Here is a 26,846-nt window from a genome sequence, read left to right on the forward strand (position 1 = left end):
TAGAGAGCCTGGTGTACAACTATGGAGGATGAAAAAACTAGTATGATTTATAAATGGGCAGTTATTCTAGGAGTCCACTCAGCTAATTTAGAGTTAATTATATTTGAGATGATTTTAACTTCAGCCTCCATTTCTTCTAAGAGGACTTTCACAGCTGGTATTATTTATGTACCAGTGGCTTGGTGAAGGCACAGGGGCACAGGGCAACTTGTGCAATTAATCTCTTGCATTAGATAGAGATAGTTGTTCTAATTTTATTTCCATCCAGGCATGGACCTTGGCCAAAGCATTTGGTATGAGGACAAAGTTCAAATGTTTATAGTTTTACTTTTTTTCAAGCTGACTTGTGAAACAGAAGGAAATATTTCCTAGACTCAGGGTTTTACCAGTTTAAGAACTGTTGGATTTCTTTAATGATAGTAAAAACCAATATCAAAATTGTATCTGTGCTTGTTAAATTCGATATGTATTTGTGTTTTGAAGATTGTTGCTCCACTTTTGAGCAGTTTATCCTCAAATCATTCAGAAAACAGTATCTTTTTATACTTATAGAGATAGAACAATAAGGTAAATGTGTCAAAATGTTGGTGATTAGTAATTCTGGGTGAAGTAAACTATTGTTATAACTCTTCTGTATATTTGAAATTATTAAACAAAAATTTTACTGAAGTATACCTGGGCATATATATCTTTATATTTACCAGACAATGCTAAATCATTTTTCAATGTGGTTGGGCTAATTATATTCCCATTGTGCCAAGTCTTCACCAACACTTGCTATTATTCAATTTAATATTTGTTATCAGTCTTTATGGGCATGAAATTGTTTTAGTTTGCATTTCTCTAATTATCGTGAAGTTGAACACATCTCACTTTATGTATGTATGTATGTATGAATGTATGTATGTATGTATGTATGTATGTATGTATGTATGTAAGAGTAGGGGAGAGAGACAGACTCCTGTATGCACCCCAACCGGGATCCACCTGGCAACCCCCATCCAGGCCAATCTGGGGCTGCTTGCAACTAAGCTATAATAGCGCTGGAGGTGGAGGCTCCATGGAGCCATCCTCGGTGCCCAGGGCTGATGCACTTCATGGCTGTGGGAGGAGAATTGAGAGAGAGAGAGAGAAGGAGGAAGGGGAGAGGGGAGAAGCAGATGGTTGCCTCTCCTGTGTGTCCTGACTGGTAATCAAACCTGGGACTTCCACATGCTGGGTTGATGCTCCAGTGCTGAGCCAACATGCCAAGGCCCTTTAAGTTTGTTTGTTTGCTTATTTATTTATTTAATGAGAGAAAAAGACAGACAGATAAAGATGACAAGCATCAACTCACGGTTGTGGCACTTTAGTTGTTCATTGGTTGCTTTCTCATATGTGCCTTGACAGGGTAAGGGGGCTCCAGCTGAGCCAGTGACCCCTTGATCAAACCAGTGACCATGAGGTCATGTCTGTAATCCCATGCTCAAACTTGTGACCTCAGGGTTTTTAATCTGGGTCTTCAGTATCCCAGGCTGATGCTCTATCTACTGTGCCACTGCCTGGTCAGGCAAAGTTGAACATCTTTTAAATGTTTAGTCATTAAGGCTTACTCTTTTTGTGACTTACTTGCCATATTAGCTAATTTTTTTTTGTTCTTTGATTTTTCTTATTAATTTTTTGTATGTCTTAATACAGGGTGGTGTAAAAGCAGGTTTACAGTTGTGAGTACACAGAACAGAGAATTTACTTTGGTATTATTTATTAATTGTATTATTCTCCATACTGACAACTGTAAACCTTTTGCCCCCACCTGTATATTTTAGAAATTAATTCTTTATCAATAAGGTACATTACAGTTATTCACATACTTTTGAAAGAGACTTAATGAAAATAGAAAATTGAGTTAATTTTGATTTAGACAGAATAAAGTACGTCAGGGGGCAGAGAAGATATTGTACATTAGGGATGTAGGGGCTAGAGGCCTCGCTTCTGTTTACAGGTTTTCTTTCCTGGCTCAGCCACACAATATGAGGCACCCTGAACTTGCATTCTTATCTCTGGTCCCTTTGAAAAAGGTTATTTTTAGCCTGACCAGGCAGCGGCACAGTGGATAGAGTGTCGGACTAGGATGCAGCGGACCCAGGTTTGAGAGCCCCGAGGTCGCCAGCTTGAGTGCGGGCTCATCTGATTTGAGCGAGGCTCACTAGCTTGGACCCAAAGTTGCTGGTTCGAGCAAGGGGTTATTTGGTCTGCTGAAGGCCCACGGTCAAGGCACATATGAGAAAGCAATCAATGAACAACTAAGGGGTCGCAACAAAAAACTGATGATTGATGCTTCTCATCTCTCTCCATTCTTGTCTGTCTGTCTCTATCTATCCCTCTCTCTGACTCTCTCTCTGTCTCTGTAAAAAAAGAAAAGAAAAAAAAGAAAAAGGTTATTTTTAGAAGGGTTGTTTATTGTCTCTAGTGTATTTCATTCAGAGATTTGCTGTATAACTTGTTCTTTAAAAATCTATATATTGCCAAATAACGAGACTCTTGAGCTACTAAATTTTGGCCAGTAGTGGGATTGAGTAAACTGCTTTGTATTGCAGTGCCTGAGAGCAAAAGGGTAATTCAGTAGGGACACTATCTTGGTTTATCCTCTAATACTAATTTTCAGAGGTGGTGGAGAAAGGTTAAACCACTTAGATTTGACTGCTGAAAAAAAAAAGAGGATCTAATAATCATTTAAGAACCTAGTTTGTTGTGCTAATTCTTAAGGTGAAGGTATTAGCTTTACATGTGGACAAAAACAAAATCCACCAAAATAAACCCCAAAATGAAAATCATAAAACTTTAACTCTGTAAGGAAACTAAAAATTTCCACCTTACTCTCCCACTCTATGCCCTTGCCCTGCCCCCAGTTTATAAAGGAATGTACCAAGTTAGGCGACTTACCTATCACTCACAGTCACAGAGCTGGTCATTATCCTAAACAGCACTTGACTTTCAACTATAGGTACTCATTCCTTTCTCTTCCAGTGCGTTATGCTGCTATTCGTCAAAACCCTGGTATATGCCAGCTCCTTCTATTGATCTATATATAAGTTCTCCAGAGGATAGATAATATAGTGCCCTCCACTTTCCTCATTGATTTCTTTAAGAACTGGAACGTGAGATCAAAGGAGGGGTATCTTTCAGGGAATTTAACACCTCATTTAAAAGAAAAGACTTTTCTACTGTGGGAAATACACTTTTTTTCTTTGACACACTTCACAGGGACAAATGGATAGTCCCAGCACTGTATATACAGCTACTCCTTATTCTTCAAAGACCTCAACAATTTTTCTTTTTTTAGTAATCAGAACTGGGTGGTAGTTGTCATTTTCTAATTTACAAACTTTTGCTACTTGAAAAATCTTTGAATTATTTTCTTTATGAAAAATGCAGTAACAGTAGAAAGAGGAAAAATCTAACTTATTGTCCAGAGGTAATTACTTCATGTGTCCTTCTTGACATTTTTTCAATGTTTATATATTTCATAGAGTTAAACTGTAGTTTTAGATCCTGCCTTGTTCCACTTAACATTAATTTATTAATGGATGCATTATATCTTATTATCTGGATCAATTATAATGGCAAATGCTACAGCAAACACTTTTGCCTATAATTCTGATCGTTTTCTTATGAAAAGTTCCTAGAATTGTAATTATTGAATCATCAACAAAACTGTTTTTAGTGTCTTCATGCCAAACAGATTTTGACAAAAGTTGCTACCATTTCCATATTCATACAAATTGAATATGAGAGTAGCTGTATTATTTCTGTCATTGAAATTTATCACTAAAAGTGTTGCTGATTTGATCATATAAATAGGCCCATCTGTCTAGTTCCCATTTCTTTGATTACTAGTAAAAAGGTTTTTATGTATTTAACTATGTGTGTTGTTTCTGTGACTTTAGTTCATGAACTTTGCTTACTTTTCTGTAGAAGCCTGTGTTATTTCCTTTTTTTTTCTTTTTTTTTTGTGTGGCAGAGACAGAGAGAGTCAGAGAGAGGGATAGATAGGGACAGACAGACAGGAACAGAGAGAGATGAGAAATATCAATTTTTTGTTGAGGTTCCTTAGTTGTTCATTGATTGATTTCTCATATGTGCCTTGACCGCGGCTACAGCAGACCGAGTGACCCTTTACTCAAGATAGCAACCTTGGGCTCAAGCTGGTGAGGTGAGCTTTGCTCAAACCAGTTGAGCCTGAGCTCAAGCTGGCGACCTCGGGGTCTCAAACCTGGGTCCTCCACATCCCAGTCTGATGCTTTATCCACTGCACCACTGCCTGGTCAGGTACCTGTGTTTTTCTTATAAAATAAAATAATTTTTATATATTAAATATATCAACCTTGTGCCATTTGTGGTAAATACCTTTTGCCATTTTGCCTTTTTTTTTTTTTTTTTGCTTTATGCTTTCTGTTGGGGAGAAGTCTTAATTTTTACACAGTCTAGATCTGTACTTGGGAGTTTGTTTCTCCAAGTTCTTTTACTAATGTTAGGAAGGAAGGAAATGCAAGCAAGAGGGTTATTGGGGCCTCAAATTCCTCTGTGCTGAATTGAAATTCTTGGATAAAGGCCATTTCATACAGATGCAGTGATTTCACCTCTTTTCCACAGAAGTGACTTGTCTTTTATTTCTGAAATCCGTCATGTTACCCATTAAATGTACTTGTCATATGCACAGTTGGCCCTTTGGTCAGTTGCTCTTATGTCCTATGGCATTTATTCATGTCCTGATGCTTTCCTTTAAGGTATTATCCAAAGAGATGAGTCACCCATGGAAAAAGGGCTCTCTGGCCTTCGAGGAAGGGAATTTGAGCTGTCTGACGCGTTTTATTTCACCAAGAAGGGATTGGAAGCCATCGTGGAAGATGAAGTGACCCAGAGGTTCTCCTCAGAGGAGCTAGTGTCATGGAATCTCCTCACAAGGACCAATATCAATTTCCAGTACATCAGTCTGCGACTCACCATGGTGTGGGTGCTGGGCGTCATAATACGCTACTGTTTCCTACTGCCCCTGAGGTATGTCTCCTGTGCAGTATTTGATGGTATAATTGGTTCATCTTTCTTTTAAAATGGTGTATGCCATGGTCACATGTGAGTATTATGGTACTAGTCTCACTCGTCACACCAAATGTGACCCCCACAGGAATGTATTAAGTATCTATTCTCCTTTCACATTTTTCCTCCCAAGTGGAGGTGTGTATTCAGAATCCAGTATATATCAGTCTTGGACTGACATTACTCTTTCACTCATAAATAGCTTGGTGGATAGAAAGGGAAGGAAGAAAAAAGAAGAGGATTTACAGTTTCACACTCGCTGTGTGTCAACCAACTGTAACTGTCTTTCTTCGCTGGAAAGAAGAAATTCCTGTGAGTGGCTACCGCATGGGAGAGAGCCATTCAGAAGAGTGAATTTGTTCCATCCACACCCATGTATGGTCACTCACTTTTCTTATTAAAAGTCCCATACCTGGGTCTCCTTCTGGTTGTAAGTTTTAGCGGCACCCGATGAGGAGGTGCCCTTAAGTCCAGTTGACTGGAACCACAGTGTGGAGCATAGGAGTAGAAGAGCTAACACTGGGCATTGGGATGAGGCACAAGTGACCAAGGTTTGTTTAGCATGGGGGGGGGGCAGGTAATAAGCATGTGTGTAGTCAGTTACAGCATTGCTGTTGATTGTCTTGCTTCATTTCTCTTGGTCATGGACTTGGCATCCTCTCAATAGGGCTTTCCAGGTAGTTGCTACCAGCCAACAAAATTGGTACATGAATGAAAGCACTTTACTGTCCCTAGGGTGGCCTATGCTTGCCTCATTCAGATGTAGCACAGGGGAAGAGATTACTTAAATATAAGCAAAGGCGCATTTCTAAGAAACTCTTTTCTCGTGCTCTTGTTGACAGTGTCTAGATATTGGGGCAGGGTGCGTCTTTTGGGAATCATTTCAGCTGTGATAACAAAGTGAAATTCAAGGTTTCACATACACTTTTGCTTGAACCTTAAGCCAGTGTTCCCAAGGTGGGTTCCTGTACCCTTGGGGTGCCCAAGACCCCCCACTGGCAGGCAGGAAGGAAACATTTGAGCTTTATTTATTAGAAGTTTCTAGTTTATTATAATTAAAATTTACATGTATTGTTTTTATTTAAAAAAAAGAAAGAAATGAGCCCTGGTCAAGTGGGTTGGGTGGTCCGAGCATTGTCCTGGAGTGCAGAGGTTGCCGGTTTGGGCCCTGGTCAGGGCACATACGGGAACAGCTAATATTCCTCTCTCTCTCTCTCTCTCTTGCTCTCTCCTTTTCTCTCTTTAAAATCAATAAAAATCAAAGTAAAATATGAAACCTCAGTGAAGCTGTGTATATGGATTAGCTCTTCCATCTTCCCTTGGTGCGTGAGTCAGGCACCGTGTCCACGGCAACCCGAGGGAACAGCGAGGGTTTTATAACAGAGTACTTGAGACGCCTTCACTTGCTGGTCAGCTTTCACCTGCTGTGGGTGTCCAGCAAATGGTGTTAAGATTTTATTTCTAGTTTAAACTAAAATAGTGCTCACAAACTAGATAAGTGGCAAAAGATTCTTGCAAATAAACCAGATTTAACATAATCCTGTAATGTAAACACCCACGAACAAGAAGAAAGGACAGACTTAAAATTTCTACTCTTAGTAAATACGCTTCATTATTAAAGAATTGCTTTGTAAATGGTGTTTGAAGGAGTTAACAAAAAATAAGAAAGGAGGTTGCTACATGGTAAGGATTTAAAAAAACAGATTGTGCTAAAAATGATTGTGTTGGTGGTTGCACAACTCTGTGAATATGCCAAAAACCATTGATTTGTACATGTTAAATGGGTGAATTTTATGATATGTGAATGGTAGCTCGGTAGAAAGAAAATGGTAGCTCTTAAAAAAAAGGAAGATTGTGACTGAAACCTTGTGTTATCTAAGAGAATCTCCTGTTTGCTCACTTAAAGTGGAAAACAAAATTTTCTGGCTTGTTAATCCAGCAAACAAAAATCTTTCAATAGTTGTGGACATAATTGTTAAGTATGTTAAAATGTCACTCCTGATTTAGTGTGTAGGAACAAGAGATTCTCATTAGGGCAAAATGGCAAAACATTTTATAACTTTTGCATAATTGATGGATGAGATTAAAACAGTGATTTAGTTATAGCGTCAGTGACTGATAAGAAAATATGACAGTTAAATAAAACTAAATTTGACCTTCAGATTGCTATGTCAAAAAGTGTTAAACCAAGACTTTACTACCTTAATTAGGTGTTTATAATCAAACCCCATTTATTTTGAAAAATTATAAATCTCAACTTTTTCTTTTTGAGTAATTCTGTTTACATTGTTAAAAATGTTTCTTTTTGAAGTTATTGAAACATATTAAAAGCACTTTTCAAAAATAAGAAAGTATCTATGGGTAGATTAGAGGTATTGTCAGTCATCTTGTTTACTAATTTCCGATATATCTTGAGCCATACAAAGGAACAACAGTTATGTTTGCATTGAGGAATACAATTTGGAGTTCTTATTATGAAAGAGACTTTAAGTTGAACTCTTTTGCTCTTTGCTGTACATTTTAAATTCCTTTAAGAAAAATTTGAATTGTACTGTTTTGCTCCCTTGTCATTAAAAAACACAGGAAAAACAAGTTATTTTTAGAACATTGCGAGATTTTATTTTTTATTTTATTTTTTATTTTTCTGAAGTTGGAAATGGGGAGACAGACAGACTCCCACATGCGCCGAACTGGGATCCACCTGGCATGCCCACCAGGGGGCGATGCTCTGCCTGTCTGGGGCGTCGCTTTGTTGCAACCAGAGCCATTCTAGCGCCTGAGGCAGAGGCCACAGAGCCATCCTCAGTGCCCAGGCCAACTTTGCTCCAGTGGAGCCTTGGCTGCGGGAGGGGAAGAGAGAGAGAGAGAGAGAGAGGAAGGAGAGGGGGTGGGGTGGAGAAGCAGATGGGTGCTTCTCCTGTGTGCCCTGGGCGGGAATTGAACCCGGGACTCCTGCACGCCAGGCCGACGCTCTACCACCGAGCCAACCGGCCAGGGCTGCGAGATATTTTTTTACAACCATATTATACCATATCAAAGTGTCTCGAATGAGAAACGATGGTTCCTTTCAACCTGAAATGACTCCTTTATACAACATAAAACCTTTTTATTCTTTTTTTTTTAAAAAAACTTTTTTTTATAAAACCTGTTTCTTATAGAACTTAATATGTATTTATTTATAATAAATCAGAATAACTGAAAAAATAAAACAAATCAGAAAAGCAGAGGGCAAGACTTTTAATTTAGTCCCTTCACGAGCCCACTTAATCCTCTCATGATGATGTAGATCGAACTTGTCGGTCTGTGACTTGACTTCCAGCCTTCTCCATTCGTCTGTAGACTGTATGCCTGCTGTTAAATGGAAAATGGCATCATTCTTTGTATATTATTTTGAAGTTTTGCTTTCTGGCTCAAAATGTACCAAAGGCCATTCTTCCGGGTCGAAGCTGCAGATTCATCCGGTTCTCTTACTGGCTGCACCATGTGCCACAGCGCAGATGCCCCACAGCTTATGTATAATTTCAATATTTGTGAACTTTCAGGTTATTTTCCTTTACCCTTACTATTCAACTAAGCTTGTGCATTACCTTTTTTTCCAGGGTCACCTTGGCTTTCATTGGGATCAGTTTGTTGGTTATTGGAACTACACTGGTTGGGCAGCTGCCAGACAGCAGGTGACAGATTTCCTTCCACTCAGCCGTAAATAGGATTGTCCCTTTCTTAGCTACGTCCACAAAGAGAATATTTATTGAATTCCTATATTCTGCATCAAATTTATGGTGTAACACCCCGGTTAAAATCCTGCTTACTTCATATTCATAGTCTTGATTTGATTTTCCATTCTACTTTCATGTAAGTCGTAAGAAGCTGGGTTTTTTTTTTTTTTTTTTTTCCAAAGGAAAAGGAAGAAAAGGACTGAGGAACTTAAAGAAAACAAGAGAGTTCTATAGTAGTGTTACACTCCTCAGACTGAGACCAAAGACGCTTCAGCTTGTCTTGATCAGGAATTGATCATGAGAGCCGAGCGGGTGGGAGCTGTTTTCCCTTGGGAGTTTTGTCTTAAATGCCTCACTGGGACTGTACGAATGGAACTGTGCTTGTGTATCAGGGCCCAGGATGCTGCTCTGAAGGAGCCCATTAAAGCTTCTATTGTATTGTTTCTGAGGAATGCCCAGACCTGCACAATCAAGTGTTTTTTTCTTTCCTTCAGCTTCAAGAACAGGCTGAGTGAACTGGTCCACCTGACTTGCTGCCGGATCTGTGTGCGAGCCCTCTCTGGTACCATTCACTATCATAACAAGTGAGTGTCTGCTGGCTTCTTGCCTGCCTTTCTCTCCCTCAGGTCAGTGTGCACTTGACAGGTGAAAGGAGAGCACTTCCTGTGTGTCAGCCCTACTTCTTCCAGTGTCACAGACATAACAGTACACAAAAACACTTTTAAAAAGCAGTCTGTTTGCAGCAGGAACAAGCTAATAAACAGGTAATGATACTTGGTCATCGAGCACTTGTGGTGTGCAGGCCAGACCTGTGCTTCCCATAGCTCATCCCTATGACAGGCGTTGTTACCCTGTTCTGCAGGTGAGGGAAAGGAGGCTCTGGGATTGGTTGTCTCCAGGGTCACAGAGTAAGCGGCAGTCAGATTTTGAACAAAGTCTGTCTGATTTAAGCAGTGAGGAAGGTGACAGGCCTGTAGTGTGGTAAAACGAGGACTAGACTTGAGGTTTGGAGGTTTAGTTTCTGTTCTCAGTCCTGCCACTTCTAAAATTCCATAATCGAGCCTTAAAACAGAACATGGCATTCTGTTCCCCTTACTCCTAGTCATAGAGGGTAAAGACAGCTAAGTGAAGTTATGAACTAAATGAAAGTAACTAAATGATTATTAACTTTTCTGTTAACTCAATCTTATTTTTTCTTACATTTAGCATCATTATTTTTAAAAGTTCTAGGATAAGCCTCTAGTTCTTTACTTACTGGATCTTTCTGTTTCGCTTGTAGAAGGGAAACATTTACCAAATAAATACCAAAATACTGCATCAAATTAAAAGGCCTCTTAAATTTATAAAATTGTATGATTTTGTGATTGGGCTACACGTTTTGGGGTGAGGAGTAAAAGAAAATGCTTTGGGAGATGTGTGAGTAGAGGAGATACCTTCTACAGAACAGGTGCTTTAATTGCATAGAGAAGAGTTCATAACTTTTTATAGAGTTGCTTCTAATTAAGGAAAACATGCTAAAGTTGTTATGCATTTGGCTCCTCTCTATGTCTGTATAGACCCAAAGAAAACTACTTGGCTTCGTTAGTGTCCATTACTGGTTGAACTTCAGGACAGAGGTCAGCAAACTCAACTATGGGCCCGTAGATCAAATGTGGCCTGCCATCTGTTTTCTGTAAATAAAGTTTTATTGGAACACAGCCATGCTCATCTATTTACATATATTATCTGTGGCTGCCTTTGTGCCAAAATAGCAAAGTCCTGTAGTTTTGACAGGGATTGGCTTACAAAGCTTAAAGTATTTACTGTTTAGCCTATGATAGAAAAAGTTTGCCAATTTCTGCTCTAGGAGGTTAGGAGGGAGGGAGGAATAATAGTAGACTTACTCTATGGATCACCATGTAGCTTCTCAAAGTGATATTTATGATAATTGTAATAAGAAAATGTTATGATAAAATAAATGAAACAAAATTTATTAAAGTTCTGGAATCATTATAATTCAGTCTAATATTTTAAAGCCATTTTTCATCATAAAAAGAAAGTGTGGTCATTACAAAAAAAAACCCACAAAAATACATGTAAAGAGGAAGTCAAAGGCCTCTTCTCTTATACACTTATCACAATCTCATCATGATAGCCTATAGATAACCTTTTAAGATGGGCCCATATACTTCGAACTTGATTTTTTTAATGGACTTTTAAAAACAAAATAGGATGGATTTTTTACACTTTTCAAAATAGTGGCCATTTTTCAAGGTTTAGTATTTACCATGGTTTGTAATTTCAGGGAGTACAGACCCCAGAAGGGAGGCATTTGTGTTGCCAATCATACCTCCCCGATAGATGTTTTGATCCTGACAACGGATGGATGCTATGCTATGGTAAGGGCGTATGAGATTTCAAGTAGTTACATGTTTTGTGGCTTGCTCAAATTTTAAATTTATTTTGGCACAAATTAGAAAGTTTGTTTTATATTATAAAGTGACTGGGTTATATGACTATAGCTATATGTTATATAATATATTTATAGGGACCTGGCTGATTGGCTCAGTGGTAGAGCGTCAGCTGGCGTGTGGAAGCCCTGGGTTTGATTCCTGGTCAGGGCACACAGGAGAAGTGACCATCTGTTTCTCCACTCCCCCACTTCCCCTCTTGAAGCCATGACTGAGCAGAGTTGGCCCGGGCACTGAGGATAGCTCCATGGCCTCAGCCACAGGTGCTAAAATAGCTTGGTTGCTGAGCAATGGAGCTGTGGCCCAGCTGAGCAGAGTATCGCCTGGTAGGAGTTTGCCAGGTGGATCCCAGTTAGAATGTATGTGGGAGTCTGTCTCTGCCTCCCCACCTCTCACTTAATTTAAAAAAAAAAAAAAAAATATATATATATATATATATATATATATATATATATATATATATATATATATATATTTATAGGAGGAATATATAATGCAAGAAAAAGAAAGAAAATAGCCATTATATTTAAGGCAATAAAAATTTAACTTATTGAAATGCAGACATATTTGAGCTTGATAGGACTTTATAAAATTGATTCCATCTTGCTTCTAAAATGCCTGCGATGTTTAAAAATCCTTTCAGAGATTAAAGCCTTCCTCCTTAAAGCTGTGAAAACCCCTTCCCAGCCAGTTAGTTCTGTCTTCCTTCAGGGAGTCATATGCAATTAAAAAACAAACAAACTAGCCCTTTAATGAAGATCAAACAAGAAGGGCAAATATTTATACCACATTGCCTTTCTCACTTCTTGTCTATAGCCCCAACAGGAAAAAGAAAAAGAAAACACACCCCTATAACAAACTACAAGGCCCACAGTGAAATCAAACACCTCAAAAGACCTTTTCATGGGGCAAAGCACATCCTGGCACTTTTTCAGATATGTGTTTTCAATAGCTGTTACGAACTTGTCAGAGTTTCCTTCATTTCCTTTGTATCTGTGTCAGATAAAGTTCGGAGGCTAACATCAGATGTCCTTTCCTGCATAGTGGTGGGTGTGCCCTGAGCTGGAGTGTGGAATGGAGTAAAGGGAGAGGGGTCCTGGAGAAGCTTCTTCTCATATCTCATGGTGGTGGCTTGGGCTTCACGGAGAACAGGTGGATTTTTTTTCGTCAGCTCCAGTGATTGATAGTCATGGTTGGTGTTTTTCTAGGGAGGCATTCGAAGGAGCCATTATTAAGTGTCTGCCATAGGTAGGAGAGTAGGGAGTTTTGGCACATGTGCAAGTATTTGCCCATCCACGGGTTATACAATCACTGAGGGGGTTTGGAAAGCTTTTTTAAAAACTCCTAACTCATTGCCAGGTATTTCATCTGTCTAAAACATAAATTCAGATATATTTGATACAACATATTTTAACAAATTGTTAAATTTCTCTTAAGTTGTTGAGCTCTTTCTGAATCTAAGGAAGCTTTAATGAACAGAGATGCAGAGTTTTGGGAATTGGTACTTCTTAACCTTTCTAGTTAAGAATCTGTTAATGGTTACATACCCTTTTTCTTTTAGTTTTAAGAAAACAAACAACACATGTTCATCACCACAACAACATGTTCATCATGCAAACACAATTTTATATCTAATTTCCAGATATTTATTCTTCTCCAGAAGTCCCTTCTAAGTTTCCTCATTTTAACAACCCTTGCTAGACCCCTGAGCGTAGTTCTGGGTGTGTATAATAATTCCTTGCATTTATGTGGACAAGGACTTTCACATCCATTATATTTGACCTTCTTCGTAATTCAGTGAAGTTACGGCTGAGATTTCGTTATAGATGAGAGAGCAGACAGAGGATCAGCCGTTTTTAACCAGCTTACCTACTCATGGTTTTGTGTTTCTGAGACCATATCCATTCAGTGTCCTGGTCAACAAAGAGTTGAGCATAACTCATGTGTGACTGAGGGCCTCAGGATTATGTTGGCATTGTCTATTCCTTTTGATCATATATAATTGCAATTACAGTATTAGCCAAGGTTTAGAAATGCATAGCGCCTCTCCAATGGGTTGAATGATAGAAACCTAAAGCTATTTGGATTTAAATCAGAGGCAGGAGGACAGAAGTGGGAGAAAACTGTACTGCTACCCTCCAGAGGTCACATTTGGCCTCTTTGGGCTAAATATAAACTATATATCTGAATGTTCAAGATTCCATCTCAGTGGCTTTTCAAAGCTTTTTTTCTCTTCTAAACAATAAATTTCAAACTTATTGATTTTAGAGGGAGAAAAAGTGAGAGAGAAAGAAAGAAAGAAAAAAAACCATCGATTTATTGTTCCACTTATTTATGCTTTTATTGGTTGATTCTTGTCTTTGCCCTGACCGGGTATCAAACCTGCAACCTTGGCATATCAGGATGACACTCTAACCAACTTAACCAACTGAGCTACCCATCCAGGGCTCTCCCATTTTTTTTTTTTTAATTTAGAAGTATTGTCTAACTCTAAAGGAAGTTGGAATTATAAGAATGTTACATTAGAGCATCCACGTGCCCTTTATCCACATTTACCTATTGGTAACGTTTGGCCTCATTTACTTTATTGTTTGTATTCTCATATGCTGGCTTTCTCTGTCTCTCTGCATAAAAATGCATTAAAATATTTATATTTTAATGTATTTATATTTAACATTTCTAATATTAATATGATATTGGAAATCTGAGTTCATAAAAATTTATCCAATTCATAAGGTTCTTTCTTGCTTTCCCCCGATCCATATTTGTATCTTCCTTTGTTCAGAGTGAATATCCTGTTTCCCAACAATATCAACTCATGTTCTCAATTCTGTCATACATCCAAAATTGTTTCAGAATTGCTTCACGTATTTTATTTCAAAAAATATACTGCTCATAAGAATTAGAAGATATTTCAAAATGAATATGAAGCAATAAAATGAATATATAAATGTAAGGCCTTGACAGGTGGTGGCACAGTGTATAGAGCATCAATCTGGGATGCTAAGATTCCAGTTTCAAAACCCTGAGATTGCTGGATTGAGCATGGGGTTATCCGGCTTAAGTGCGGGGTCATCGGCTTGAGTGTCGGATCATCAACGTGATCCCATGGTCACTGGCTTGAACATAGGGTTGCTAGCTTGAGCAAGGGGTCACTAGCTCAACTGAAGCTAGTCAAGGGACATGTGAGAAGCAACCAGTGAACAACTAAAGTAAAGAACTATGAGTTGATGCTTCTCATCTGTCTCCCTTCCTGTCTGTCTATCTGTCTCTCTCTTGCTAAAAAAAAAGTTAAGAAAAATTCAAGTATTTTTCAGTTTTTCTTGGTACCCCCGCCCCCAAGATGAAGGGTGTGTGGTCCAATTTTGTGTGTGTGTGTGTCAAATGCTGTCTTTATAAATATCTTGGATTTTTTTTCAGTCTTGATAGGTGAGGAATGGTATTTCAGTTGTTTTAATATGAATTTCTCTTATTTTGATTACTTTTTAAAGCTAGAATTATAACTACTATAGTAAATTAGCTTAAAATTCAAAGGTGCTACTAAAGAATACCTTTTGCTATATTTAGCCACCATGTCCTTTGTATAGACAAACTTTAGTCAGTAGAAGGTTGATCTTTTTTCTGAGCATGTAATAAACATACACACACGCGCACACACACACACACACACACACACACACACACACACACGAAAGCTTTCTTTGGACAGTTGTGCCTTTACATTTTCCTCTTTTTCTGATGGCATTTCTAGGTTGGCCAAGTTCATGGTGGATTGATGGGAATTATTCAGAGAGCTATGGTCAAGGCTTGTCCACACGTCTGGTTTGAACGCTCAGAAATGAAAGATCGACACCTGGTTACTAAGAGGTAAGCAGTGACATTACTCAGTATCCATCAGCGTAGCATAAAATTTGATGAATCTTGGCTTTCCTGCCCAGGAGGACAGAGCAATGCTAAGGATTAAAGCTAAAACATGGAGTTCTATTTGTGGTAGGCTCTTTCTGGTATATCACCTCTCTTAGCTAGAGCTTTAAAAGTTTTAACTCTACTAATAGTGGGATATATGATGAGATTAAAAGGCCCATCAGTTTATCTTGTGATGATTTAGGTACAATCCAGTTACTGAATTTTCAATGTAAAAAATTACTACCTAGAAAATTAAATAGTTTATAACTGGTGAATTAATAGCTTATATCAATCATTCAGTTAATTGGTAGAGTGCTGAAAGACTGTGCTCACTTAAAATCTATCTAGAGACAGATAGCTGAGTGCTTGATGAAACAGAATACGGAACCTCTGGGACTTGGGATAGAGATGACCTACCAGAAACCTGAGCAGGGAACTGCCTTTTTGCCTGAGGCCTTTACCTGAAGGCACTCTGGTCATTGCTTCTAAGAAGTTTTTTTATTTAAAAAAATTTTTTTAAAGATTTTATTTATTGATTTTAGAGGGAGGAAAGAGAGAGAGAGAGAGAGAGAGAGAGAGAGAGAGAAAGAAGCGAGGAGGAGAGGCGAGTGGGAAGCATCAACTTGTAATAATTGCTTCCCATATGTGCCTTGACCAGGCAAGCCCAGGGGTTTGAATTGGCAACCCCAGTGTTCCAGGTCAACGCGTTATCCACTGCGCCACCACAGGTCAGGCTGGTCATTGATTCTATAAGCATGAAAGTGAGCCGTGCTCTTAAGAGTAAAATAAGAAGTACTTGTTGATGTCTGTTGAGGATTAGAAAACTATCCCTCATTTTGAGGTTATTTAGCAATGAGACACTCTGGCAGCTGTAATATCTCTGTCTTAGCCTTACCAGCTTGGTAAGCAGTTAGGAATATGGGGCTGGATGCAGGGAGGAGAAGACGTAAGCCTGGAATTTACATTATGGTGCATATTTCCTAGGAATGTTCAGCCTGACCCATTTAAGGAGTCTTACACTAATGGCCATAGGCAGACGAGTCCAACAATCAATATTCTCAGTTTTTGGATGGGTAATAAAGGCACAGGAGGAAAAGCAGAAAGCTCATGACACTGGGGTTCCAGAGCTCCTGTCACATGACTGCCTAGCATTCTTTTTGAAAGAGTGGGCAAATGGCACCTGACTGATCAGGTGGCACAGTGGATCAAGTGTTGACCTGAGATGCTGAGACCCCAGGTTCAAAACCCCAAGGTCTCCAGCTTGAATGCAGGCTCATCTGGCTTGAGCTCAGGCTCACCAGTTTGAGTGTAGGGTCTCCAGCTTAAGCATGGGTCAATGGCTTGAGCATGGGACCATTGAAATGATACCTTAATCACTGGCTTGAAGTCCAAAATCACCAGCTTGAATAACAGGGTCAGATGAGAAACAATCAATGAACAATTAAAGTGATGCAACTGTGAAGTGATACTTTTCATCTCTCTCCCTTCCTCTCTTTTTTGCTCTTTCTTGCAAAAAAAAAGAAAGAAAAGGCACTGAAAATCACTTATTCTGAGACCAAATTAAAATAGTGCAGCAGCAGTCCTTACACTTTACACACACACACACACACACACACACATATATATATATATATTTTTTTTTCCTATTCAGTGAGAGGAGGGGAGACAGAGACAGACTTCTACATGTGCTCCCACCAGGATCCACCTGGCAAGCCAACTAGGGGGCGATGCTCTGCCCATCTGGGGCCCTTGCTTCGTTGCAACTGGAGCCATTTTTTAGTGCCTAAGGCAGAGGCCATGGAGCCATTCTCAAAACCCAGAGCCAACTTGCTCCAATCAAGCCATGACTGCAGGAGGGAAATAGAGAGAGAGAGAGAGAGAAAAGCGAGAAGGGGAAGGGGTGTAGAAGCAGATGGGTGCTTCTCCTGGGAATCGAACTTGAGACTTTCACATGCAGGGCTGACACTCTACCTCAGAGCCAACTGTCCAGTACTATCCTTACACATTTTAAGAAAGGGACCCACTTGAGCTTCTTTCCTTTACTTATATCTTCTTTCTTTTCTCTTATTGCTTTACCTTTATATTTGTGTTAGTAGAGTGTAAAGAATACCAAAGAAGATTCCCATTTCTTTTTCTTTCTTTCTTTTTTTTTTTTTTTTTTGTATTTTTCTGAAGTTGGAAATGGTTAGGCAGTCAGACAGACTCCCGCATGCGCCCAACCGGGATCCACCTGGCACGCCCACCAGGGGCCAATGCTCTGCCCATCTGGGGCGTTGCTCTGTTGCAACCAGAGCCATTCTAGCGCCTGAAGCAGAGGCCACAGAGCCATCCTCAGCGCCCGGGCCAACTTTGCTCCAGTGGAGGTTTGGCTGTGGGAGGGGAAGAGAGAGACAGAGAGGAAGGAGAGGGGGAGGGGTGGAGAAGCAGATGGGTGCTTTTCCTGTGTGCCCTGGCCGGGAATCGAACCATGGACTCCTACACGCCAGGCCGATGCTCTACCATTGAGCCAACCGGCCAGGGCAAATTTCATTTCTTTTTAAGGTAGAATTTTGATCCTTTACTTTTCTTCACAGACTAAAAGAACACATTGCTGATAAGAAAAAATTACCTATATTAATCTTTCCAGAAGGTAAGAGGGATACTGCGTACCAAAATATAGTTAACAAGCACCAAAAATATATGAGAAATTGGCATTTTTAGCCCACGTCCTCTGTCTCATGAGAATGGGATGGCCTTTGGAACCAGTACTTCCCTACTTTCTTATTTCTGGGTCATGAACTTACAAAAGTATTGTCCATAAAGTGTTCAAGGCCTGTATTTTAAGTATTCTTTTCTTATTTTAAGTATATTGAAATTATTACATGTTTTGAAGAATTACATCTCTAGAATATTCAATAATAAAATAAAAGTTTGTTATTAAACCTGTTTAGAACTGTCAAATTATTACTTAATTAGAAACTGATTTGTGAAAACATGTGAAATCATGTTTGTATTTTGACATGATTTGAATAATTTAAATTATTTTATATATCAAAATAACTTAAAACTTTGTTTTAAAATGACTGCTATTAAAATTATTCGCCCCTCTCCCCAACTCCCATTTCCCTGCCAGGAACTTGCATCAACAATACTTCAGTCATGATGTTTAAAAAGGGAAGCTTTGAAATTGGAGGAACAATATATCCAGTTGCAATTAAGGTAAAACAAGTCCCCCTCTGCCCCTCAGAAAATGGCAGTTAGTTGGTAATTTTATTCTGATATACAATACTTTCAAGTAAAAAGTGTGTGAGGCTAAAGGGCAGTTGTATATACTGTACTCAGATTCACCAGTTGTTTACATTTTGTCCATCTGCTTGGTCATTCTCTCTATTGATGTGTATATGGCTGCATACCAGGGCACTCCAGCCAGTCAAAGCCTGAGTACTGAGGACACAATCAATGATGAGCAAAACAGATACTGTTCCTAACTTCACCTGCCTTCCAGTTATATGGGGAGACAGACATTTATGAGTCATGGACTTATGTCACCAGTCTGGCTCACAGAAACTTGTATAAAAATTTTTTTAAAACCCCAGAAAGAATCATGTAAGTCAGCCCATTGTTGCAGTGCTCTGGGGCTGTAACCAGGAGTTTGTTGGACTGGTTTACTTTTTTGATCATTTTTGTTAAGTGAGGAAGCTTCTCTTTTCTTGGGGTCCGAGAGGGAGGTTTGGCCAGCCACCTTTTAAACATTGACTTGGATAAGAGAAATCACCACATAATTCATAACTGGGATCTATTTTCTTTCTCTTTTTTCAGTATAACCCTCAGTTTGGTGATGCATTTTGGAACAGTAGTAAATACAACATGGTGAGCTACCTGCTTCGAATGATGACCAGCTGGGCCATTGTCTGTGATGTGTGGTACATGCCTCCTATGACGAGAGAGGTATGCCGTAGATAATCATAGCTGGTCTTTGGGGCTTTAATCAGATAAAGGCGAGAAAATCCCTACCTGAAAACCTCGCTGTCTCCTTTCCTCACATCACCTAGAGCTGAACTTCCTTTCTGCTTTCTCAGCAAATGAGTCATTTTAAAAAAAATGTAATTCTCTTCAAATTAGGCCATTTTATAGTCAGACACTCTTTTCCATAATTTTATAATTGCTGTTAGTTTATTAGGGCTACAGATATTTTGGAATGTTTTATTTTGGATAAGACTAACAGAAAGCATAATAAATATGTACACCTGGTTAAAAAATATGAAACAACACAGCACTGCATTTTTTTTGTAGAATAAGTGATATTTGCTATCATTTATGAAACACAAACATGTTTGAGCTAAAATGTGAATCCTCTATTTTAAAATAAAACTCAGTGATTTTTAGATGTTTAAGGCCTTATTTGAAAACTCTGTACTCAGGATATACTTACCATTTTTTTTCCCCAGGAAGGAGAAGATGCAGTCCAGTTTGCTAATAGGGTTAAGTCTGCTATTGCTAGACAAGGAGGATTGACTGAGCTTTCCTGGTAAGAAATTTTTCAGAAGTACTATCGTACTATCGCTCTTTTGATTAAAAAAAAATAAACTTTTAATGATGTTATTTATTATGCTAGTTAGCTGGAGGTTTAGCTGACAATGACAGGGGTTTATCCAACATAACGATGGCTTAAATAAGATAAACCCTTTTCCTTAAACATAGGCAGTCCAGGTTGGTGTAACAGCTCATTCTGTATGGTTCTCCCATCCTCAGTGAACTTGTCTTTATGGTCTGAGTTGGCTGCCTCAATTCTACTCAGTGTGTTCAGCAGATGGCTAGAAGGGAAGAGTTAAAGCAAGAAGGACACATCCATGTCCTTAAGGGCACAGACTAGAAGTTGGACATGCCACTAATTATGCTAATTAACAAGCCACTAATTTCTACAGTGAAAACCCATTATGCTAATTAACAGTTTGGGATATTAATGGGAGATCAAGACAGCTGAAGTCTTATGGTGGCTTCTGATTAAATGTCAGGCTGACCTCCACAGAGTATGCATTTTTTTTTTTTTTTAATAGAGACAGAGAGTGAGTCAGAGAGAGGGATAGACAGGGACAGATAGACAGGAACGGAGAGATGAGAAGCATCAATCATTAGTTTTTCATTGCACATTGCAACACCTTAGTTGTTCATTGATTGCTCTCTCATATGTGCCTTGACCGTGGGCCTTCAGCAGACCGAGTAACCCCTTGCTTGAGCCAGCGACCTTGGGTCCACGCTGGTGGGCTTTTCCTCAAACCAGATGAGCCCGCACTCAAGCTGGCGACCTCGGGGTCTTGAACCCGGGTCCTCTGCATCCCAGTCCGACGCTCCATCCACTGTGCCACCGCCTGGTCAGGCCACAGAGTATGCATTTTTGATTAAAGGCAACTGACTGGCCTGAAGGTCAAGACTAGGTTAAGACAGGTTAAGACTAACACTTGTATTGTACTATCTAAGCTAGAATATATGACACATCATGAAATGACAGGCTTCCCACTGTCCTAGTAATTTACAATGCCTACTTTACAAATGCCCCAGTGGTTCATGTTCATTGTATAACTGGCTTCCTCTTCCTTGTTCGTTGTTTTCTATGCTTTAGTTCAGGGGTTGGGAACCTATGGCTCACGAGCCAGATGTGGCTCTTTTTATGGCTGCATCTGGTACGCAGACAAATCTTTAATAAAAAAAAATAATAACGCTAAAAATATAAAACATTCTCATGTATTACAATTCATTCATTTCCTACCGCTCATGTTCATGGTTGCGGTGGCTGGAGCCAATCACAGCTGTCCTCCGGGACAACAACAAATTTTTATTGGATAATGCCTAAAGTACACGGGTCATTGTATGGCTCTCATGGAATTACATTTTAAAATATGTGGCGTTCATGGCTCTCTCAGCCAAAAGTTCTCGACCCCTGCATTAGTTCTTTCCTCTTACCTGACATTCCAGCCCTGCTTCTCTCTTGAAACCATTGTGATAAACTTGGAGCTTTGGCTCTGTAGCCTTCGAAAGGGAGGGAAGAAAGAAAGCTCTGAGAGACAGAAACAGCCCGGGGAGTCAGCAGCAGACCAGACTTCAAACAAATTGACTTGAACATAATCTATTATACATGATTCTCAGAATTTTTCTATTTCCTTTTATCAGGTCATATGCCATTTTATAATAAAAGGTTACTTTTAATTACCTAGCCTTTTTTGTAAAAAGAAAATAGATTCACCACCTTTCTGGATGTATTTGTCATTTACCTGTTAGGTCTGAATTTACACGTCTGGATCAGTTTTCTCTTAAGTTAAATGAAAACTTAATTATGTCATCTTAAACTGGCTTTTTTATATGGCTGTCGCCTGCCTTGAGAACTAAGGTTGGCTGCCACTGCAAAGGGGAACTGGGTAGAACTTTATAGGTTGGCAAGTCACAGCTGGGGTGCTTAGAGCAGTGTGAGGTTTACTGTTTGCTTGGGAAGGAGAATTGCATAAAATAATGCCAGCACAAACACTGCTAATTTTATTTATTTTTTTGCCACTTTTGATCTGCACCTGAGGAAAGAAGGAATGGCCTTTCTTCTTTCTGTTCTTTCCTTCCTTAGCTCTTACTATTCAGAATTCACATAAATGCTATGGTTCGAGGTAGCTCATTTGGATAAAAGAGACTTTTGTAGACAACTGTGGAGACCTGAAGACATGATATAGCATTATTTCATGGAGATTTTCTACAACTGACCCCCTGGAAGATTTGTGGGCCATTGTATATCTTTTAGTTGAGGACTTACTGGTGTACTGTCTTAGGTTTGACTCCAGTGGTTAGAACATTGTAGTGGACACAGATAAACATCTTTTGTAGGTCAGATTCTCAGTGTACTCATGGCATTGAGTTCACTGGCTAACTTGTGATTTCTTCATCATTACCAGAGAGCGCTTGATAAGCATTCATGCTTAATTGGGTTAAAATTAAACAGGCATGGTATAAAGTAAGCAAGTTCTCAGTTGACACTCTCTCAGGAGTTAAAATGAAAAACATTTGATTAGGAGAGAGAGTGGCCCCTGGTAGTCCAGTCTCCTCTCAGCTCTTACAATCTGTTGTTTCTTTGTGTTCTCCAAAGAAGGAGAGTTATGTCCAGTGTCCTTATATCCCAGGCAGGCCTGCATTTTTACCACCCCGGAGATAGTTCAAAGACTCACAGTCTCTGAGTTAGGGAATGCTGCTTACAAAGGCACTAACTACAAGTTGAATGCAACTTATTATTGTTTTTTTTTTGTTTTATCCTGAAGCTGTTTTGGAATATTGAGATTATAAATACTTAAAATGTAGTGCTGTGAGTGAAGATACAGCTTGGTAGATGTAGGATTAGATTTGAGTAATGATTAACCCGTTTTTCATTAAGGAAACTTACTCATGCAAGTTCAGTACACTCGCCATTTCTTATGTGTTTAAATTGATTATCTGGTTTTCTAGTTAAGAGAGAGGTCAATTAAATAAATAGAGAGCCCCAATGATATTTTTCTCTCCTTGGGGGGAAAGATAGGTAAATAAATTCTAGTTTTAATGTAGAGTCTATGCAGTCAATACAGCAGCCCTAAAGAAGAGATTGTGCAGAGACATTGTTCTTTAGTTTAATCACGCCTCAAAGTGATTGTTCCTTCTTCACAGTGACATGGCTCTGTAAGTGGTAGAGCAGAGATTGGAATCTGGGTCATTCTGCTTTCACCTTCCAGTTTTTTATTCCCATTACTGACCAGCTGCTGAAGCATAGTGGCACCATGAAGCATGTGGTAGCTCTTTGAAATCCTTGCTAGGAGTATCTTTTAATTATTTGCCTTTTATTCGCAGGGATGGTGGGCTGAAGAGAGCAATGGTGAAGAACACTTTTAAGGAAGAACAGCAGAAGAACTACAGCAAGATGATCGTTGGCAATGGAGCTCTCAACTCGGAATCAGACTGATTGCCACCATGGAGATAAAGCTTGGCTTCCCAGAACTAGCTCTTAGAAATGGAGTGTGTGTGTGTGTGTGTGTGTGTGTGTGTGAGTGTGTGAGTGTGTGTTTTATTTTATTCTTTGGTTTTTTTATTGTTAATCTTTTCTACAGGATGATTGTCTCTACCTCTTTATAAACCAGAGGCAGAATCCATTGGTGCCCTTTCGTTGTTGTTGGAGTATTAGCCTCCTTAATTGCAAGGTAGTTGACTGAGTTGAAACAGGTTCTGCCTTTTGTAAGATGATTATGCCATTGTTGATTGAATGAAATATTTGTACAGGAAAAAGTGCATTGAAACACTTTTGGAACTCTTTGTGTTTGGAATAATTGATATGGTAATTCTCAAAGAATACCCCAAACTCTTTTTATCGTGAGAAACTTTTTATGACCTTTCCTCCCCTTCAGTCACTTAAACAGTGGAATGAGGTGACCATCGCGGTTATGTTCTCCTACAAAGCTGAGAAATGGAGGACAGTGTTTAGGAGAAAGGACTTTGTGGCCATCTGATCCGAAAGCTGAAAGTAAATGTTAATAGTTTGTACTAGTGTGTTAGGAGAGAAATGCCATTTAGTGAGCTTTACCAAAAAGAAGTGAGTCCAAGGTACTTGTAAGTGCATTTATTTATATGTAGGCAAGTTGTGAATAAATATTTAGCCAGCAACTGGTAGAACTTTTAGTTTTCCTTCTTTATATGCTAAAGATCTGTATCTAGTGCCTCTCCCCTCTACTGTAACCAAACACATTTCAGATAGGAAGAGCCTTTTACAACAACAATGAAAAAATATCACATTTTGTGTCTTCAGCGGGAGTATGAATGATTGATGTGTGTGACACTGCCTTTCACCCTCCACCGCTTTGTAGTTTATTTCAGAATTTTTCCGGTTTCTTAAGCAGAAAAATAAGTGGTAAAATTACCTTTTGGAAACTGAGCCTTAAATTTTTTACAGGGGAAAATGTTTTCCGACTCACACAGCATAAGCAATGTTGGATAGCAATATAATGCCATCTTAAACTCTGAGAGTATTGTATCTCTTCTGGTAACCATGTACAGAATGTGAAACTATCTCACGGTGAATATAAATAAATTCTATATTTCTAAATGTGTTTTTGCATATTTTCCCTTTACCTCTACTATGTTTTGGTAAGGAGTAAGTTAATTTCTTTTTTTTGCAACAGAGAGAGGGACAAATTGGGACAGACAGACAGGAAGGGAGAGATGAGAAGCATCAAGTCTTCGTTGTGGCTCCTTAGTTGTTCATTGATTGCTTTCTCATGTGCCTTGGTTGTGGGTGCTCCAGCAGAGTGAGTGACCCCTTGCTCAAGCCAGTGACCAGGGGGTCATGTCTATGATCCCACACTCAAGCCAGCAATCCTGCACTCAAGCTGGTGAGCCTGCACTCAAGCTGACGACTTTGGGGTTTCAAACCTGGGTCCTCGGCGTTGCAGTTCGATTCTCTATCCACTGCACCACTGCCTGGTCAGGCGTATTTCTTTTTTATTACACAGTGATTGTTTTTCATTTCAAGGACATAGATTTTATTGGACTGGAACATCTTGGAAATGAGAGCATAGACTTCTGGTTTTATGTTGTTTTCTTTTTTATTTTTATTCCAGTTTTCTGGACTCTGAACATCAGACTCTGCCTTGAGCGGAGTCACAGGCTTCAGTTATTTCACAGGTGAACTCAGGCAGCTAGCTGTCTCTTGATTGACTCTAGGTTGGCTCGGCATAGCTCAGTCAGTATAGATTCTTATACTTAGATGGATCCCATCGGAAAGGAAAATATGCAAAGCGGTTTTCTTCCTGGTTAGTTATGCTGCTGTTCTCATCCCCATCTTTCCCTTTCTTCTTGTAAGTTTTGCCTTCCAAACTGTACTTGGGATAATCTTGACTAAAAATTAGCAAATCCAAAAATGTATTGTGGGGTAATAACACTTTGTCTTTTTTTTTTAATTATTAATTAATTAATTAATTAATTTTTTACAGAGACAGAGAGTGAGTCAGAGAGAAGGATAGACAGGGACAGACAGACAGTAACAGAGAGAGATGAGAAGCATCAATCATTAGTTTTTCATTACGCGTTGCAACACCTTAGTTGTTCATTGATTGCTTTCTCACATGTGCCTTGACCGTGGGCCTTCAGCAGGCTGAGCAACCCCTTGCTGGAGCCAGCGACCTTGGGTCCAAGCTGGTGAGCCTCGCTCAAACCAGATGAGCCCGCACTCAAGCTGGCGACCTCGGGGTCTCGAACCTGGGTCCTTCCGCATCCCAGTCCGACGCTCTATCCACTGTGCCACCACCAGGTCAGGCTGTCTTTTTTTTTTTTTTTCCAGAAAGAATATTTCCTTTTTCTTTTTAGTTTTCATATTCAATACAGATTGAATTAATAAATCCATTTTATTAATTAACCCACTTTCAAGAAAGCAGATCGAAAGACTAACAGCTATTTTGTTTGGACACCGATAAAATGGATCTTCCCAAAAGCATTGTGAAGGCAGTAATGCTGTCATGTATAGAAAATCTCATGCTATTTCGATCAGGACTTTTGTAGATCTTTGACTTACACAGCTGATTTTCAAGTTTGAAGAATTGCCATGTTACTGAGAACATGTTTTTAGAAAATAAATACTGCTCAGATTTAGCCTATGCTTCCTAGAACATTTTTTTTTAAATTTACTCTTCCTAATATTATTTTATACCCACTTTAGAAATATTGTACCTAGAATTTGGTATTCCTGAGCCTTTTGTAACTGTAATGGGATGTCAAGGGAAGGCAGAATTTGGTAGAAAAATCCCATTAGATAAGACCTTTCATCCAACCCTTTGCACAGATACATTTATTGAGCCTTGAGGTTGCCCTTTTAAAATTTCAGTTCTTTGTCCTGGTGCTGTTTACAGACATCTGGTTTTAGGGATTTCCAGGACTTCTGAAATATCCCTGGCCCATTCTGAGAGCAGATGAATAGTCCTATATGAAACAGTAAATATACTCAGCACTTAGGGAAATATTTCTGGATCGTAGTCTGGTGCAAAGAACAGTCTTGAAAGTTTTCCCCTCTAAGCAGACTGCCAAAGCATATTCAACTTGGTGATCTGCCATTTTCCCTTCAGTGCACATGTACTTTGGTCACTCGGTTGATATCTTAAACCACAGAATGCTGTTTCTGACTGTTGGTTTCTCATGACTACACATAATATGTTGTGGTCATGAGGTCATGACTAGAGCAACTCTCAGTCACTTATCTCAAATGTAGTATTACTGACCTAAATGGTTTCCTGTGAGGTCTAAGCAGGTTGTGCTGGGAGGTGGGGTGAGGCTGGGATCTGGATTGGTTCTAAAAACTAGAGGCCCTAGTAAGTAAGCATCTTGACAAAAACTGTGCTTTTTTGTTTTTGAACACTGGTTTCTAGGATTGATACTATTTGGTGATATTTTTTTTTGAATAATGGTTAATATGAGGGATAAAGAGTCAAAGACATTTTTTTTTTATTCAGTGAGAGGAGGGGAGGCAGAGACAGACTCCTGCATGTGCCTTGAACGGGTTCTACCCAGCAAGCCCATTACCCACTAGGGGGTGATGCTCTGCCTATCTGGGCATTGCTTCATTGCTCAACAACTGAGTTCTTCTTAGCACCTGAGGCAGCGCTCAGGGCCAACTCGCTCCAGTCAAGCCATGGCTGCAGGAAGGGGAGAGAGAGAGAGAGAGAGAAGCGAGAGGGGG

At 39.3% G+C, this 26,846-nt stretch overlaps 1 protein-coding gene across 2 annotated transcripts in view; it reads left to right on the forward strand.

Annotated features, from left to right (window-relative positions):
• Positions 1-24,224, forward strand: part of GPAT3 (glycerol-3-phosphate acyltransferase 3) — a 66,231-nt gene extending 42,007 nt beyond the window's left edge. For both annotated transcript variants that reach the window (XM_066384730.1, XM_066384729.1), the window contains exons 4-13: positions 4,767-5,037; positions 8,676-8,750; positions 9,287-9,376; positions 11,077-11,170; positions 14,994-15,109; positions 17,722-17,777; positions 18,261-18,346; positions 18,947-19,075; positions 19,576-19,655; positions 22,979-24,224. In XM_066384730.1, the coding sequence (XP_066240827.1) occupies positions 4,767-5,037; positions 8,676-8,750; positions 9,287-9,376; positions 11,077-11,170; positions 14,994-15,109; positions 17,722-17,777; positions 18,261-18,346; positions 18,947-19,075; positions 19,576-19,655; positions 22,979-23,090 (1,109 nt within the window). In that variant the 3' untranslated portion in view covers positions 23,091-24,224. The remainder of the gene's footprint in view (positions 1-4,766; positions 5,038-8,675; positions 8,751-9,286; positions 9,377-11,076; positions 11,171-14,993; positions 15,110-17,721; positions 17,778-18,260; positions 18,347-18,946; positions 19,076-19,575; positions 19,656-22,978) is intronic.
• The last annotated feature ends 2,622 nt before the right edge of the window (positions 24,225-26,846 follow it).

The sequence above is a fragment of the Saccopteryx leptura genome, chromosome 5, assembly GCF_036850995.1.
Source record: "Saccopteryx leptura isolate mSacLep1 chromosome 5, mSacLep1_pri_phased_curated, whole genome shotgun sequence".
NCBI classification, from domain to species: Eukaryota; Metazoa; Chordata; class Mammalia; order Chiroptera; family Emballonuridae; genus Saccopteryx; species Saccopteryx leptura.